Source organism: Serpula lacrymans, assembly GCF_000218685.1.
Source record: "Serpula lacrymans var. lacrymans S7.9 unplaced genomic scaffold SERLAscaffold_2, whole genome shotgun sequence".
Lineage (NCBI taxonomy): Eukaryota > Fungi > Basidiomycota > Agaricomycetes > Boletales > Serpulaceae > Serpula > Serpula lacrymans.
The window spans coordinates 1,488,197-1,504,492 of NW_006763291.1; the positions used below are offsets into that span (position 1 = coordinate 1,488,197).

At 47.5% G+C, this 16,296-nt stretch overlaps 7 protein-coding genes across 7 annotated transcripts; 1 reads left to right on the forward strand and 6 right to left on the reverse strand.

Moving 5' to 3' along the window:
- Positions 1-535: 535 nt before the first annotated feature.
- Positions 536-1,325, reverse strand: SERLADRAFT_457075 (uncharacterized protein; the record flags this gene model as incomplete). Its single annotated transcript, XM_007313575.1, has 3 exons — positions 536-914; positions 971-1,079; positions 1,132-1,325. The coding sequence occupies 3 exons, from the start codon at positions 1,167-1,169 to the stop codon at positions 801-803; spliced, it is 261 nt and encodes an 86-aa protein (XP_007313637.1).
- A 133-nt stretch (positions 1,326-1,458) lies between these two features.
- On the reverse strand, positions 1,459-3,849 carry SERLADRAFT_412912 (uncharacterized protein; the record flags this gene model as incomplete). The annotated part of the gene is made up of 7 exons (XM_007313576.1): positions 1,459-1,869; positions 1,924-1,985; positions 2,037-2,223; positions 2,371-2,637; positions 2,691-2,994; positions 3,046-3,127; positions 3,196-3,849. Coding segments are annotated over 7 exons (1,965 nt in total), but the record flags the coding sequence as incomplete, so codon positions are not given.
- Positions 3,850-3,994: 145 nt separating this feature from the next.
- On the reverse strand, positions 3,995-6,312 carry SERLADRAFT_457076 (uncharacterized protein; the record flags this gene model as incomplete). The annotated part of the gene is made up of 8 exons (XM_007313577.1): positions 3,995-4,216; positions 4,272-4,308; positions 4,360-4,535; positions 4,586-4,605; positions 4,663-4,938; positions 4,998-5,680; positions 5,731-5,860; positions 5,921-6,312. 8 exons carry the CDS (start codon positions 6,150-6,152, stop codon positions 4,130-4,132), a joined length of 1,641 nt encoding a protein of 546 aa, XP_007313639.1.
- A 376-nt stretch (positions 6,313-6,688) lies between these two features.
- Positions 6,689-7,314, reverse strand: SERLADRAFT_457080 (uncharacterized protein; the record flags this gene model as incomplete). Its single annotated transcript, XM_007313578.1, has 2 exons — positions 6,689-6,851; positions 6,898-7,314. The coding sequence occupies 2 exons, from the start codon at positions 7,233-7,235 to the stop codon at positions 6,812-6,814; spliced, it is 378 nt and encodes a 125-aa protein (XP_007313640.1).
- A 3,504-nt stretch (positions 7,315-10,818) lies between these two features.
- SERLADRAFT_457084 (uncharacterized protein) lies at positions 10,819-12,563 on the forward strand (the record flags this gene model as incomplete). The annotated part of the gene is made up of 9 exons (XM_007313579.1): positions 10,819-10,940; positions 11,008-11,126; positions 11,184-11,229; positions 11,300-11,442; positions 11,507-11,902; positions 11,958-11,992; positions 12,049-12,285; positions 12,340-12,422; positions 12,443-12,563. The coding sequence occupies 9 exons, from the start codon at positions 10,889-10,891 to the stop codon at positions 12,508-12,510; spliced, it is 1,179 nt and encodes a 392-aa protein (XP_007313641.1).
- A 23-nt stretch (positions 12,564-12,586) lies between these two features.
- On the reverse strand, positions 12,587-13,033 carry SERLADRAFT_378187 (uncharacterized protein; the record flags this gene model as incomplete). Its single annotated transcript, XM_007313580.1, is given in 2 exon segments — positions 12,587-12,998; positions 13,015-13,033. The coding sequence occupies 1 exon segment, from the start codon at positions 12,838-12,840 to the stop codon at positions 12,604-12,606; it is 237 nt and encodes a 78-aa protein (XP_007313642.1).
- Positions 13,034-13,763: 730 nt separating this feature from the next.
- On the reverse strand, positions 13,764-16,216 carry SERLADRAFT_457089 (uncharacterized protein; the record flags this gene model as incomplete). Its single annotated transcript, XM_007313581.1, has 2 exons — positions 13,764-16,096; positions 16,153-16,216. The coding sequence occupies one exon, from the start codon at positions 15,772-15,774 to the stop codon at positions 13,939-13,941; it is 1,836 nt and encodes a 611-aa protein (XP_007313643.1).
- Between the last annotated feature and the right edge of the window lie 80 nt (positions 16,217-16,296).

Genomic DNA, 16,296 nt, shown 5'->3' on the forward strand with positions numbered 1-16,296 from the left:
CGAAAGACCTCAATATAATCAAGTTGCTGGAAGGGCATACACCGGCATCCAAGCCGGATCAAGCACAGAGGGGTACGAGTCAATTTGGAAAAGGGGAATACAGTTATTTCGACACAGAAAGTGACTCGTCCTCTGATGATGTCACATTTTATTGCTTTGATGCGGTGTCAGAAGGAACTGATGATAAGACGTTCTATAGCTTTGAGGAGATGCCAGAATCGGAAGAGATCGATTAATAACTCTGTATATTTGAGTTATTCCGATGCATGTTACTCTAGATCTACTAAATCACCTTCTCTCCTAATAGCAGCTTGCAGTTGACAATAGGAAGTAACATACTGCACATTTGTCGAAGCATATTACAGCTTAGTGGTCAACTCCAAGCGGATATAATCACTATAGGTGATATGTAAAGCCAATTGCAAGGTTGACTTGTTTCGCAGTTTTCACTATTTGGGCTTCTGACAGAACGCTCTGGTGGGTCACTCTTGTCACAGGGCCCCTGACTGACTGAAACTCAACTACGTATCTGTGGTGGGGGCTGTGATCCTATACCATACATAATAGGATAAGGGGCGATAGTAAGTCAAACAAACACAAGGAGTTACACCTCATCGAAGGAAAGGGTGAGGTATTATGACATCCGAGAACAAGTTACAAAATAAAACGGCAAACGGAACTTCAGGTTGAGTTTGCCGAACCAACAGCAAACCAACTATTGCGAGAAGTAATGGATGATGTCACCTAGAGAACGACAGAATTTATAATGAAGAGTTTTCCATTGTTCAATTCACAGGATTTTACGTCTGAGAATTCCCGATAGGACACCATTGATCCATACCCGTCAAATTCTCGTATTGTCGTAAGATCGTAACAACCTCCAAACCAGTGAGGAAGCGATTGACAACAAGTACCTAAATGAGTAGGGGCTCTTGAGCTGAGTGCACAACATATGCCGTGAGACACTCACCAAGAGGAATACCCTCAGCGCAGACCAGCCAGCTGCTCGATGAATCATGCGCCAAGAGTCATCTATAAAGGCTTTCGTTGCATCAAAATAGTTTGCAATAAATTTCGTTCTTTTTTGGACGGTATGAGCTGAGATATAATGAATAAACGTAAAAGACGGACCTATTGAAGAAAATCCATCTCAACCACAATGCTTGCATGACCTTGTCCTCGTCTCGTATATCATCAGCCTCGAAAAGCTCTTCTTCCCTGTCGATAACCAACCAGCTAAGAGCCCCAAATGGCTCCAAAGGAAGACTGTTCAACAAATCGAATAATTTTGGTGAGCCTGGACGACAGGAATATTGAGGACCATCATCAGCAGCAGGACCGAGCGGATCGGATTGAGGTGGAGGGGCTGGATACCCGGAAGGCTGAGTTGAGGGTGTCCGAGTCACGTCTCTGGTAGAGAGCGTAACGGAAGACCCCGAGCGAGTTCGCAGCGATAATCGGGATGTGGGAGGACCTTTCGGACGTACAGGGGAAAGAGGAGGGTATAAGGATTTTGGTTTACTGTCATCTAGGTCGAATCCCGGTGTAGCAGTTACAGTCTCAGATGTAGCTGTAGAAGGAGCTCTAGACGAGGCAGAAGGAGAAGTTGTGGTATAAGCAGCATTTGATGATAACTCGGATGAAGTGGTCGAAAGACCTCTAGACGATGGAGAAGTAGAATAAACAGGTTTTAATGACGGATTGGATGCAGGGAGTGAGCTTTCCTTCGTAATGTCGGATACAGTAATTGAAGGAGGAGCTATAGACGGTGCAGAAGGCAAAGACGTAGAGTAAGCTACGTTTGATGATAGCTCGGATGCAGGAGGAGAGCCCTCCTCCTTGGCCTTCACAGTTGGCAGCACTAAGTGCCTGTGGGGATGCATTAGATATGCAAAGCACTTCCGAAGGCCGAGATCCACTCACTGTGCTGGTACTAACGAGTCACCTTCAAGCGACGAAGTATTTAGCGATAGTATAAGCTCTTCCTGCAATAGCCTGATCAGCAAAGCATAGATTTTACTTTTCTTTAAACTTACCCCTTCACGTTTCCAAATAACAGCCACAGTCTTATGGTCCCATTTCAGATGTGCGTCTAACAAACTTCTGGTTCCGAACACCCCATGCAACTCACACAACGGACAACGCCATGCCTTCATCCGTGCTTTGTATTCATCGATCTTTTCGTCGTATTCCACTTCGTTTCTCTTCTGCTTAGCATGAAGTCTATAGACAACAACCGATTGTCTGGAGGGAGGGATGACTGATTTAGTATTGAGACCGTTCATTTGGCACCGATGCGCAAAACCTGCCCGTAAGTTACGCCGGAGAAAAGGTAGGCAACGAGCCCTTTGTAGACAGACGGATGAGAACGTTAGAGTCTCTAAATAAGTCATGAGTTCTTCTGAAGGACTGTCATAGATTTCGTCGTCTTCATCCGATTCGCTCTCGGGGGCCTCTGCAACTGAATCTGGGGGCTCAGCAGCCACTGAAGAATCGCTAGACAATTCATCTACATCCTCATCCGTTTCCTCACTCGAGTCAGAAGTAGAGTGTCCAGCAGGGGGAGAGGTGGCGCCGGCCATTTTACTTGATTTGCGCCCCATTTGTGTTTTACGGGCAGCTTTGGGTGCTATTTGCCTGAAACAAAACTGTGTCACCCAAACAGTAATTACGATGGTTTCCATGATTACCTTGATCCCACATCTTGATCACTGTCGTCGACATCATCTTCACCGACAGTCATTATTACTGCCCTTTGACCAAGATAGTATGCTCTGCCAGTGCCGCCTATCCCACTACGGCCTCCATGGCCACTCTTACTGGGGACGCGTCTGGGTGCAGACATAGAGGCTATTGATCTACGTGGAGCAGCTCGCCCCAAATCTCGAAGGAACCGTCTGGGAGCGTTTTTTTCTTGCCAATTTGATTCCTCGATTAGCTTGAGAGGAGTCAACGGCGAAGACTTTGAGGCCCTGGGTTTAAGATAATGATCGACTAACCAGACCAATGAGTAATAACGCGAAATAAATCTCAATAAGAACCTACGAGGGTTGCGAGCGGCATGGGCATTGGGTCTCGCTAGATTACTGTATAAGTTACTACTGCCATAAAGCCAAGGCATGAAAGCCTACGATGTTCACGATGTCCTCTTCTGTTTAGAGGGACAGGTATGTTTTCTACGGCGGCAGCCCTCACCGCCCCCATTTGAGGACCATGTCTGGCTTGTCCAGCAATTGATGGCCTTCCTGGTATATGGGGAACTATAGGCTGCCTAGGAGCCTTTGCGAGTAAAGCGGGGCGTGGATTCAGATCCGACGGATGAGAGCTTCCTGAGCCTTGCAAAGCGCCTTTAACTGCAAGATGACGCGGATTGACAACTTCTTCTCGTGACCGATCTTGCAGTGCAAAGCTGACTCTCCTTATATTCTGGGCGGAAGAACGCGAAGCTGGATGGAGTGACAAAGAAGGTCGAAGACTAGAAGTGGATTTTGCAGAACCAGAGGCGACTGCATGATTACGAGTTATCGAAACATGGTTTGCACCGAGCAATCTTCCCCGCTGTGGTTCCACGGACAACTCAGAGTCTGATGACAATTCCGCGACAGCCGCGGTCTTTCTAGCAGCAACTACAGGTCTGGATGAAGAACCGGAGGCACTGGCTTGCTGAAAAATATGTTCTGGCCTATTGAGACCTGCATGTGCAGGTGGTCTTTCATGACCATCGCGATAAGGAACAGCATCTTGTACATTACTATCTTCTTCTGACCATGTTTTCCTGGCAGCTTTCGTGGCTAGAGTCTTGGGTGGGTTGTTTGACTTTGAGGATTTCCTGGCAATGTGGTCTGCCATCGATGGCACAACCCAGTATATGTGAAAGATACATGCTCGAAAAGAAAGGTTCTGTCAACCGGAATAATCGAACCAGAGAAGCGCTGGAGATAATCCGCTGTACTGCCATATAAAGTCACTCACGTGACATGTTGTAGATCATTCCTTGGACCATTGCGATATTTGATAGTATTGTTTGTAGATAGGCATATTGTAACATCCGCAAGATCGCACCATCTTAAACGTGCGTCTTCTACATTTATTTATACAACCGTAACGTCGAGAACGACTCGTGTTCTATTTATGCCCAACCGCCGAAGGGAATGGTACTTACGTCTGCCACATTCAAGGTGAGAGGTATATCCATGATCCACCTCGTAATCAGATCCTGTGAATGAAGAGTAAGACATATTCAGGAAAAATAATAATAAAGTGAAACTTACTAAAGCAGCTTCTGGCTGATCATAGGGAACCATATGTCTACAAAAATAATCAATACATGTGTATAACTGTAAAGAGCGGCATACTCACCCTGCATCGTGCACAGTAACAAACGTGATATTACCAGCGCCAAAGCCAGCACCTCCGGCACTTCGCACTGTTCCGGCTACCTTGCCAGATGCCATTGTTACCCAGTTCTCCGCAGGAGATGACGTGAACTCGTCTAGGAATACCGTGTCCAGCTGGGAAACCCAAGCCTCGTTACCCTGCATTTGCATTAGCTAAACCTCTCAGATAAAGAGAACACTAGAATCACCATGTAGTTGCACATCATATCTATGAGAGACCTTTGCGTAAGCATGAAGTATAATTACTCGTTGCAAAGCCTCTTACCAGCATTGCCAGCATATACCAACAAACGAATTCCATCGTTGATCATTTCGGGAATCAGCGACACAGTGTTGCGTACCCCATCACCTTGGAACAAAAAGGCTTGATTCACTGCCATATTGCAAGACTCAAAGGAGCGTTGTGGGTTAACACCAAGCGCGGCCTTGACCTCGGGGTCGTTCATCCAGGTCTCAATCCAGCCCATTTGTTTGTAGCACAATGGCCCATCTGTTTCACGATCGCACTTCCTTCTAGCATCGTATGGGTTAAGGCCAGATTCTACAGAGAGTGTTGATATTCAGAGACAAAAGAGCAGAGTTTAGAAATGATGCACGCACGTTGGATTGGAGCATACAGCTGACTATTGCAGTACAGCGCTGCTGGAACACAAGTGAGACGGTTGTTATAATCGTAACAAGCTTTGATGAGGCGTTGACAAGTGGGCACTTTGCTTCGGAGTGCAGTACATTCAGGTCCATCTGGGTCACTGAAGATCGGGTATGGTCCTTCGCACAGGTATTCGGGTATCGACGCAAATTGAACATAGCTATCTGTAATTCCATTTCCCATGATAATAGACTCAAGATTAACTTTAATAAGGCCTGGAGTAGGTGCGAACGGGATCTGCTTGTTCTCGTTATGGATCACGCTGGCGATATGGGGAGCATACTGCCCGCCATAGCTTTCCGCAGCAACGTGGAAAGGCAGCGTGGAATACTCCGGGAAACGGCTTAGGAAGAGCTGCATGAACGCGTAAACGTCCTTGCCAGCCACAGGAGTGGTATTCACAGAGCTTCCATCTTCCGAATAAGAGAAGCCAACGTTCACGGGTTGATCGAGGAAAATCATGTTCGCATGAGAATTCCAGCTGTGGGGGTTAACCGTTGTATTAGTCCCTTCATCGGCAATGTTGCAAGGACCAAGTTCGAATAGCAGTCCTGTGGACGAACTGCATCCGGGACCTCCATTCAGCCACATTACAAGAGGTGAATCCTCAGGTGAAGTCCGAGATTCGAAGAACCTAAGGTAGTCGGTCAATATGTAGAAATGGAGTATGTGGTGGCGAATTACCAGAAGAAAAGATGCTTATCGTCAGAGATATCAAGGTATCCAGAGTATTGCTTGACTTTCGGGTCACACAACTTTGGTTCGGTAACCCTCAGTTGGTAGTCAGTGAACTGCGGATGTTGGACCAGTTCGTCTAGACGATGATATGACAGTCAGATTCATTGGAAAATGTGGGTGAATCAATGGCACTCACACGTAAGCCCATTCTCCTTCACAAATGATTTCCCGTGTTCAATCCACTTGTGAATGGTCTTCTCGCCTTCTTTCAGTACATCTTGGACGTGCTTTACTGTTGGATGCTGGAGTCTCTCGAATGGTGAACTGCCATAGTCCAAGATATCACCAAAGGCGAGCTGCTCTTCTACAGCTGGTGCAGCTAATACAGCAGAGAAACATAGCAGAGGCAGTATACTGAGTGCCTTCATTGTAGTGCAGTTGGGAAAGCGATGGACAACCCGAACTCAGACGATGAGACACTATAACCAGGCCAACCACGTGACCAGTACGTATTACAACCAAACTCCGGATACAGTGACTCGGACTCGAAACTATTCACCACGGGCATGAAAGGGTTCCAGCCAAGCCGGGAGAGGTATGATTCGTACACAAACAGCATAGTTCCAGCCACTTGGCTGGGATACTTCAAATATTATAAATATATACTTTGTGATAGATTAACTAAAATTTTACCAATCTTTTGAGAAATAGCTGGGATGATTCGTGCCTAACACATTGCTAGTTCTTTGAAAAGTCAGCAGCCAATACAAGCCTAGTTTATAAAGAACCAGCAACATGTCAGCCTCAAACTGGGCACGAACCATCACAGCTATTTCTCAAAATATTGGTAAAATTTTAGTTAATCTATCACATAGTATATATTCATAATACTTGAAGTATTCCAGTCAGGCCGTCGAGGTGGCTGAAATTATGCAGTGTGTGTACGAATCATGCCTCTCCCGGCTTGGCTGGAACCCTTTCATGCCCGTGGTGTATTGTCAGTGAAAGTACTAGTAGGATGATCATGATATAAGGTGAATGAATGGAACAAATTTGGCCTCGTATCCAAAAAGAATATCTCAATCCACTATATCTGCCTCATTTCCAGGATTTCCCCCTTCCAAAAACTTGAAGAAAGTAATGACATTCCCATCATTATCCCGGATCGCAAACTGCCTATACCCCCACTCCTGATCCTCAATCGGCTCAACTATCTCAACGTCCTTCCCTTTAAGTTCCTCATAAAACTCATCGAGCTGCTTCGTACCCAGAGCAATCATCGCTTCTCGAGGATGGAACTGATCTGACTCGCATTTGCTGAAGTAAATGTTTGCTTCTGCTTTTTTACCAATGAAGATTGAGCAGAATGTCGCTTCAGATACATCGTCAGAAGGGTGCAGTCCACCGATAATAAATCCCAGTGTTTTGACGTAAAAGTCGATTGTTGCTGAAATGGAGAGGGATTGGAACTTTGGGATGATTTTCCAAGCTGATGACAGTAATTGTGCCATCTTGACGGTCCTGCCCAAAACCAGGGTGTTGATTTAATGTTTGAGTGAGTGTGACAAGAGCGTAATGGTAGATCGCATCAATATTCCTTTTCGGATACGACATGCTGTTCTATTTATCTAGTTTCTGTGATTTATCTAGTTTCTGTGATATCCAAATTGTTCATTCCATGAACATCATTACATGCAACAAAACACTGCAGACTAAATCATGACTGTACTGTAAAACAAATAACCAATAGCAAAGGCTTATCCATAGTTGAGTCCGCCTGGGCCGCCGCCACCGCCATATCCGCCACGTCGATTATTACGATCACGATTATGGGTAGGGTGAGTGGGCACACCTGCACCCATTGGCAGTGGGGGCCTCGGTGGGAGATGCGCGGGCCTGTCCCACCTATCTGGAGGCCCTTGCCGGTTCCCCATCGGACCCGGTGGAGGATAATGCATTCTGTTGTGCTGTCCTGGGTGAGGATACGGTGGAGGACGATTAAAGGGATGAACATTCCCAGGGTGTGTGAGTGGAGGAATAAAGCCAGGAGGGGGATGAGGAGGAGGGAAGGGCGGTCCACCTCGGAAAGCTTCGCGTGGAGGAGGGCCACGATTGAAGTATATCGGAGGGGGATGAACAACGGGTGGGGGTTGTCTATGTTGCGCATCTTGGGCCATGAACTGCACGGGGAGCGCATGGTGGTGACGTCCACGTCTATCAAATTCATGCGAAGCCTCATATGAGGGCAATCTAAAAAGGTTTAGACCGAATAGAATTAGTAGAGGGGCATAGGAGAAGCTTACGATTTGGGGTCAGCGGGGAGGGGGTCGGTCCAAAAGTAATCATGATCAAGTGCTTGAGAAGCAGTGATACGCTCTCTCGGATTGCATGTTAGAAGCTTGTCGAGGAGATCACAAGTTTCTGCACCGATGCTACAAATCATTTTCAATCCATGGCATCCACACCAAGGGTTCCAAGAACTTACGATTCATACGCAGATCTTAGCTTTTTCGAATACGTCGTATTGAATCGCTTTATGCCCTCACAACCAGGTAATGCGTCATGATTCGGCCAAGTATGTTGATTGGGAGTCCCACACAACTGCCAGATTTTTTCCAACTGATCTACGTCTGAGGTACCTGGCAATATGGGCTTTCGCATGAACATCTCGCCTAGGACACATCTGTGTATTATTACCATTAGCATTCACAACCTCCAGTTGGCTCGTCTTGTGATAAGAGAATATAACAAACCCTATACCCCATATATCAACTTCTCCACCGTACTGGCGCGCACCAAGTAAAAGTTCAGGAGGACGATACCACCTCGTGACCACACAGTTGGTATACCTACGATCTTTCGAACGCGAGTCACCTCCGCGGACAATAGATGGATCATATGCACGAGCTAGACCAAAATCCGCGATGCGAAGAGACCCAGTGTTCGATATGAGAAGATTAGCGGCCTTCATGTCACGATGTAGGATATGGTTCTACATCCATGATGAAGTCAACGACTTTGTGAGCTATATTCGCGCGCGCTTACTCGATGCATATATTCAGTTCCCTCTAAGAGTTGTTTCATGTACAACTTGATCTGACTGGGCTGAAGTTTGACGCGCTCGTTCTCCAAAAGACCAGCCAGATCATGGTCCATGTACGGAAACACCATGTAAACCGATAATGTCGAATCTTTACCTTTGCCTGTGATGGGTTGCATTAACGTCCCCTACCGCAAAACATTAGACGATACAGGACTGCACTTACTTCTCACCACAAACATATCTAAAATATCCACAACACAAGGATGGCTCATTGCTTTGAGAATTTTGATTTCACGAAGAGCAGTGACAGGCATCCCCTCTTTTTCATTGTGCATCAATATACGCTTGAGAGCCACTGAGCGACCCGTGGCAAGCTGAACAGCTTTGTGAACCTCCCTAGTCACATATAACACTAAGTAAGCAAAACAGGCAGACGGTGTTCATCGGAATACATACCCAAAAGTACCTTCACCCAGTTTAGTAGTGGCGTCATAATCACTTTGTTTGCCGCAACCGTCGAAAATTCGCCCATAAACCTCGAACTCCTCTTTCCTTGTCCGTTGCACCGGATCACGCTTTTTTCGTCGCGGTGCCTCCGGCGGGATAATACAGTAATCTTCTTGCCTATACAAGACCTCCACCGCTACATCCTTCTTCTCCTTCTCTTGTTTAATATCAGCTTCTTTGGCAGGAGGCAGGGACATCGAGGGAGGCGAATGAACATCCTTAGGAGCAGCAGGTCTTTTCAAAGGCATCGTAAAAGACACAGCAGCATGCTCTACAGGAAGGGTATCGTCCTTGTTATCCTCAACAGGCGGGGCAGGTGGTGGTGATGAAACGGGTGGTGGGGGTGTTCGAGGGCCCTCTACGCTACTATGTACAAGGGATCGGGAAGCAGGCCGTGAATGATAGCTCGGGGAAGTAGGTCTGTAACTGTCCGTCCTATGATGTTCACGGCCTACGCCACGTCCATCCCTTTCATGCTCCCGAGGCCAATCATGCTGCGGACTGGATTGTCGTCCGTCACGCTCAGGCCGCCATGAGCGATCCTCATACTTTAGCTGATGATCATGATATTCGGTGTCCTGCAACTGCCTTTCTCGAGAGTGGCGTACGCTATGTTCACGAGGATGGTCATCATCATACCTACTCCATTCTCTGCCGCTACTCCTCTGCCTTTGGTCGTGTATTCGATCCACGCCATAATCTCGATGTGGTGGGCTAAAATTCAAGGCAGGGGATCGATGAGATGGTAAACGGTGTTTCCCTCGATGCGTCGAAGGAGGAGAGGAGGGAGAGCGAGAACGATCAGGGGATTGAGACGAATAAGGGGACCGTCCTCGGTCTCGATCACTTGCGCCAGGACCATGACTCCATTCCGGCCTTCTATCTCTTGGTCGGTCGCGCTCGTATGCCTGCCTACCGTTACCACGAAAATTATCCCACCCATGCTGACGGGGTCTGTTCCAATCTCTATCTCTATTGTGGCCAAGGGAAGGCTCCCAATGATCTCCTGGGTTTGGTGCACGCCTTCGAGGGGCATCGTTCAGGGGACGACTGGGAAGTTTCGCTCGACGTACTTGCTCCTCCTCACGTATGCGTCTATCATCCTCCTCTGACCTTTCATATATCACAATAGGCTTTTTCCCTTCAAACACACCACCATTTGAGGATGGGCCTGCCTTGACATCTGCTTCAATTTTTTTCTTGAAGGGAAATTTTACTTTTGGCTGGAATTTGGAATTATTGGGGGGTGATGGGCTCCTCCGAGACGCCTGAGTCTCCTGATGAGGAGAACCGTCGTCTAATTCGCCTTCCTCTGGAGACGAGGTGGTAAGTCTTTTCAAAGGACGTTCATTTTCTGGAGATCTCGAGGCCGTGCGTTTTATTGGCGTTTGTACCATTAGACGACAAGAAAACGACAACCGCGCAATGAAGGGGAAGAAGGACACGCAGTGGTAAAAGGGAGAAAGAGGGCGCTGATGTAAGCATGCACCTTTTTGGGTAATGTAGCTTAAAGTACCAGGTTCAAGTCATTATCTTATCCGAATGAATCACTTTGAACCGGCGGTCGTGTTTCCCAAGCATCCAAACTATTGTAGTCTCAACTGAAAGTGAAAAATGGCTCTTTTGGATGACAAGCAGGTCAAAGAAATCATTGTGGTCGGTTGCGGTGAGGATAAGAAGCATTCATATCCAAATTCTCGAGATTCATCACAAATCAATCACATGAATACTAGGTGTTGTTGGCCTTACAACTGCATTGAAGGTCCAAGAACAGGGCGGTTACAAGGTCACAATAATCGCGGAGACCTTTCCAACCGATCCGAAAACCATACGATACACTAGTCACTGGGCGGTAAGCAGATCTCATGCTTTGTGCGTCGATATCAATTACCATTAAACTTGGATCCAGGGTGCCCACCATGTTAGTCATGCAGGCAGTGACTTGAATCAGCTCGGTGAGCGAATTCATGACCATGAAACAATTTCTACCACTAAAAATCATGCATGTGGTGTCGTGGCACGTAGGAATTGATAAGGAGACCTTTGATGTGATGTGGGAGCTATCAGCCCCAGGCGGAGCAGCTGAAGGGTGCTTCCTACGACATACACAGACAGAATATCACGGCGATGCGTCCCCATCCCCTCATTGGCTTGAATTTATGCCAGACGTATGCTCTTGATCTCTTCTGGTATACTTTGGTTTTCACATGTTTCCTTCGACGCATCACGCAGTTCCGATACCTTCCTGAAGATGAGTTACGTCTTGGCGCCACCAAGGCGTTCTCCTTTAGCACAGTGACGATGAATACCCCAATGTATTTAAACTGGCTGATGTCCTCCTTCCTTTCGCGTGGCGGTTCAATTGTCCGAGCCTCCTTACAACACATCAGCCAAGTGTTTGAAAGTGGTGCTCATCCTTTCACAGGAGCTGGACATTCTGGGAAAGTCGATGCTGTAGTGGCGTGTCCTGGAATAGGCGCACGCACACTAGGAGGAGTGGAGGATAAAGATGTGTACCCCATCCGAGGACAGACAGTACTACTCAAGGCTCCGTGGTTGGGCTATGGGAGGACTATGACAGCTGCTGACGGAACATATACTTATCTGATGCCAAGGAGAGGAGGAGATGTACGTACTATTTTGGCTTTTATGTCATTCTCGCGTTCCTTAGTTTATCATCAAGCTGCTTGTCGGTGGAACGAGGGTGCCCAACGATTGGTTCGTGCCTCATCTTTGCATGCTATACTGTAACGTTAACAATTCCCCACATATAGGCACCCTACCCCTCGGCCTGAAATTACCAAGGACATCCTCGCACGCGCATTAGCTCTTGCACCGGAAATTGCTCCTCCCCACAGTCGAGAAGGTCGTACTCCCACAGTCGAGGATCTATTGCCTATAGTCATAGAGGAAGGCTGCGGCTTGCGTCCTGGGCGAAAGTCCGGCATTAGGCTAGAAGTTGAATGGTTCGACCGGGGAGACACCGCGATTCCTGTTGTATACAACTATGGGTGTGTTTTACTATACGCTCGTCAGTGCTCTTAAGCTGAACCTTGTCTTGCAAGTCATTCGGGATACGGGTTTTTGTCGTCCTGGGGTTCAGCTTCGGTAGCACTAAAGCTTCTTGAAGATGCACTCAAAGAAAAGGCAAGATCTTCGGACAACAAGAAAAATACACCAATAACCACGGCCGACTTTCTTCCCGGAAATTGATTGCTTTTTGTTTGGGGTATTAGTAAATATCTATGTACCATCAAAGACAGTGAAATATTGGTTTTTTGTACGTACTACTTTGAAGCTTGATTTTCCGAGTTAAGGGACCCAAATTACTAGTCTTCCAACGTTCCAAACCACCACTTTGCCATTGTAAACTGATCCCCATTCTCCTTACAGTCTGCCCGTCCGACGAAGCGTTGTCCTCGGATTAGGAGAGGTAACCAATGAATGTCATCGTCCCACATTTTGTCATAGGGTATAGGTAGTAACTCTGTGAGTGCATCTGATGCAACACGTGAACTACGAGATTCCTCGACGGAGGGCGGCAACGCGAACCACTCTGGTCGCATTTCATCTGTCCTAGAGACAAAGGTGAGCTTTGATCGATGGTTCACAAGAGGAAAACGTTAAAGTACTCTGTCAAAACCCCTGTGTAAGATCGAGCACTGTAAATCTCGATTTGGAATGCCAATTCAATTCCTTCAATGACGCAAAGCAAAGATCCAGCATGTTCGAGAGGTGCCTCTATGCCGGCTTCTTCCTAGAGTAAATGTCAGTCGTGGACTATACGAGTTGAAGGGGCGAAACAAACCTTCAATTCTCGCGAGGCAGCTTCAGCGGGTGTCTCACCCGACTCCACCTTACCTCCAAATCCGTTATATCTACAAGCTTGAGTCAGAACAGTTATAGAGACAGTCGTGGTAGACCTACTTGCCCACTCCAAACCCCCGCTTTTTATAACCAAGAAGTATCTATCAGCTTTTCGTCAGTATCTAGCCAGTTAGAATGCTAAGTGAAGCATAACGATAGTTGATCTTCAATATAAACAAACCTTGTTGTCTTTTACTATGAAGGCGTTCGTGTAAAACTTCCTTTTCTCAAAAAGTATCCAATCCGCTGACCCGCCACTTGCACATTCTTTCAAGTTGCCTTCAATACCCGGCGGGAGAGCTTCCATAGTGGCACCAGAGACGGGAAATAGTTCTGATACCTAAATAGTAAAGTAGATGTCGATGATAGTGCTAGTCACGACCGATTGGGTTGTTGCCGCTAAAGTTGGTTGAAAGTGATTATCTTCAAGTTATAGTTGTGTCGCTGTAAAACCAACAGATTGAGTGTCTCCTGCAATCCGAGACGTATTGGTCATTTACTGCAGGATATAAGGGGTAGCGACCTTGTAGTACCACACCTCCTAGTACTGACTTGAATAGAACTTGAAATTCTACAGCCGATCGCGTTGTTTGATTCAAAGGCTGTAGCCAAACAACTATTTCCTTTTCCGGACCGAGCAGTGTCCAGTTCTGAAATTAGCACTCGATGTTGTAGTACTATAAGTAGCAGGTCTATTACAGTCAAGATTACAAGAGTATGATCTCGGATATGTTAGATATAATTGAACGAGAGAGAAAAAGCAGAAAAATAAGACTAAGAAACTCCTCAAGGCATTATCAATGTTCTTGAACGTTAAATTTACAAATTCTACCTCGTCCCCTCCTCTCGTACTCAACCAGCAAGTCAACAACGCGGTCCCTCGTTTCTTCTAATGTCTCCCCCAATTTCGCACCTTCTTCGAGCACCTTCCCTTCGATTTCTCTAAAGTCGAAAGCACTTGATCCTAATGCTCGCCGCAGCTTCAACACTGCTTCCTTATCGTAGCCTACTCGAACTAAACCACTAGGGCACGATGATGGGCTCGGCGGGGGCGACAATATCGATTGGGTGGAGCTCTCCTCTTCCACTGCGGAAATAGCTGTGCACGAGAGGACACTCGGAGGGAAAACTTGGCGATACAGCACGATCGCATTGAGCAAGGCGGCGATTTCAGTACACTCGCCTTCCTCATCGCTTGAGAGTAGCCCGTCTATATCCAATACACCACTCTGCCACGCCTTCGCGAATGCGTCAACGAGGGCACCAACCTGTCCTCCAAGACTCCTTCCAGCACTGATGGTCTCACGCCAGCGCTTCTCCTCATCTTTTTCACCTCGCTTGTCGTTTTGCTCCGAGAATGCCCAGGTATCTCCACTCACGTCCTCATCGGGGGAGGCAGTTCGTACGAAAAGTACCGAAGCATGTTCGCGAACCCGATCCAGCACAAGAGAAGTGGCAAGAGCGCGCAATGGCGAGTTGGCAGTGGGTAAGGTTGTTTCACGCAGACGGGTGGCCGCTTCTTTGAGGGTGATACTGTTGAGGACGAGCCGCTCGTACGGCTGAACCAATTTACTTTCGTGTATCTTGGCACGGTTCCAAAGGGCCTCAGCACGTGAGTCAGCGAAAGGAAGAGGAATACATCGCGCCAACAACGCCATCGTACAAAGATCCGACGTGTAGTGGATGGCCGATTTAGCAGGAGATCCTAGCAACGACAATGCGCGCAGGTAAGTCTGTAAACGCGCAGTCACAGCGGTATTGCAAGAGACATTCATGGCGAATAGTTCGCCAAGGCGTATCCAGGCACGCCTGACGAGCTCACGATCAACACTTTTATCCTTGCTCCTCTTTCTTCCCATGGTAAACGTACCACGAGCCAACCCAAATACACCGTGTCCTAAACCCAAGGCAGCCACGAGATGATCCATCTCCTCGGGCAAACCTTTCGTGGCGATGGCGCCTGCAATGCGGTTTGCAGCATGTACGTTATCATGCGAAGGCGCGTGAAGTTCCTCGGTTGAGGACGAAGAATCGGTATCAGACTCGGTATCACTGGCTGACGGCGAGGCAGGTGGAGTAGGTAAGGCATCTGTAGAAGAAATATGCGTTGTAAAGCCTCCACGGGCAGATCCACGAGTATCACGTGAAGCTGTACCGAAAGACACTAATCGCATAAGTCGTGTATGTCTTAACCCCCGAGGCAATGGGAGCCATGGAAAGACGATAGTTGCAAAAACTAGCAGCGAGACAACGAGATGAACGACCTGAACGAAGTTATTCCAGGTCCATTGCTCAGAGGATAAAATCGACGAAGTAGGCAACTTCACGGTAACGTCTGATAAAACAGAGCCGCTATGAGTATGTGTATGCTGTGCCGACATCGATGAAGCCAAAGGTGACTTGAAGAACGAAAAGAGCGCAAAAACTGCAAGTAAGTACTGTTGCGGTGGCATTCCCTGTGAATGCATCTGTTGTTGCATCATGGATATATTCGCTTCCTGAGCCACAGGAGGAGGAGAAAGCATTACTGGTGCAGACGCAGTGATAGGCGGCGCTGGGACGGGAGGGTTCTTGCGCGGTCTGCCTCGCTTCCTTTTTTCGGGAACCACCATGCCCGCTGTAGCACTCATCATCTCGCCACCGACATTAATGACGGCTGAAGTGGTCGTCTTTCGTCCGTCCTTTTTCTGCGCTGGTACCTTCGCCACCTTCACCTTTTTGCGCGCACGTTCCTCGTCATCTCCCTCGTCTTCGCCATCACCCTCAGCGTCGTCATCATCGCTAGCTTCATCTGCATCGTCGTCATCTAACTCGTCTTTTTCTGGGCCACCATATTTTTCTACCCATTCCCTTTCCCATTGCGTCAATAAAGCTGCGCCTCCCACGACTCCGCAGATGAGTGACCGCAAGCCAGACTGTTCACGCTTAAGGCGAGCCTCACGCTTCTTGAGAACACTGTAAAGGAGCACCTATGATCAGCCAATGGAGTATAACATCTAGACGGTACAAACCGAATATATTCAACGGCTTTTCCCAGTACGTTGGCTTTACTGCCTTTCCTTGCAACTTTGACGCCATCCACGAAACCACGTTCGTCTATAATGTATTCTTCACCTCCGTTATTCTGTTCTAGTACGCGCAGTGCTGGAACAGCC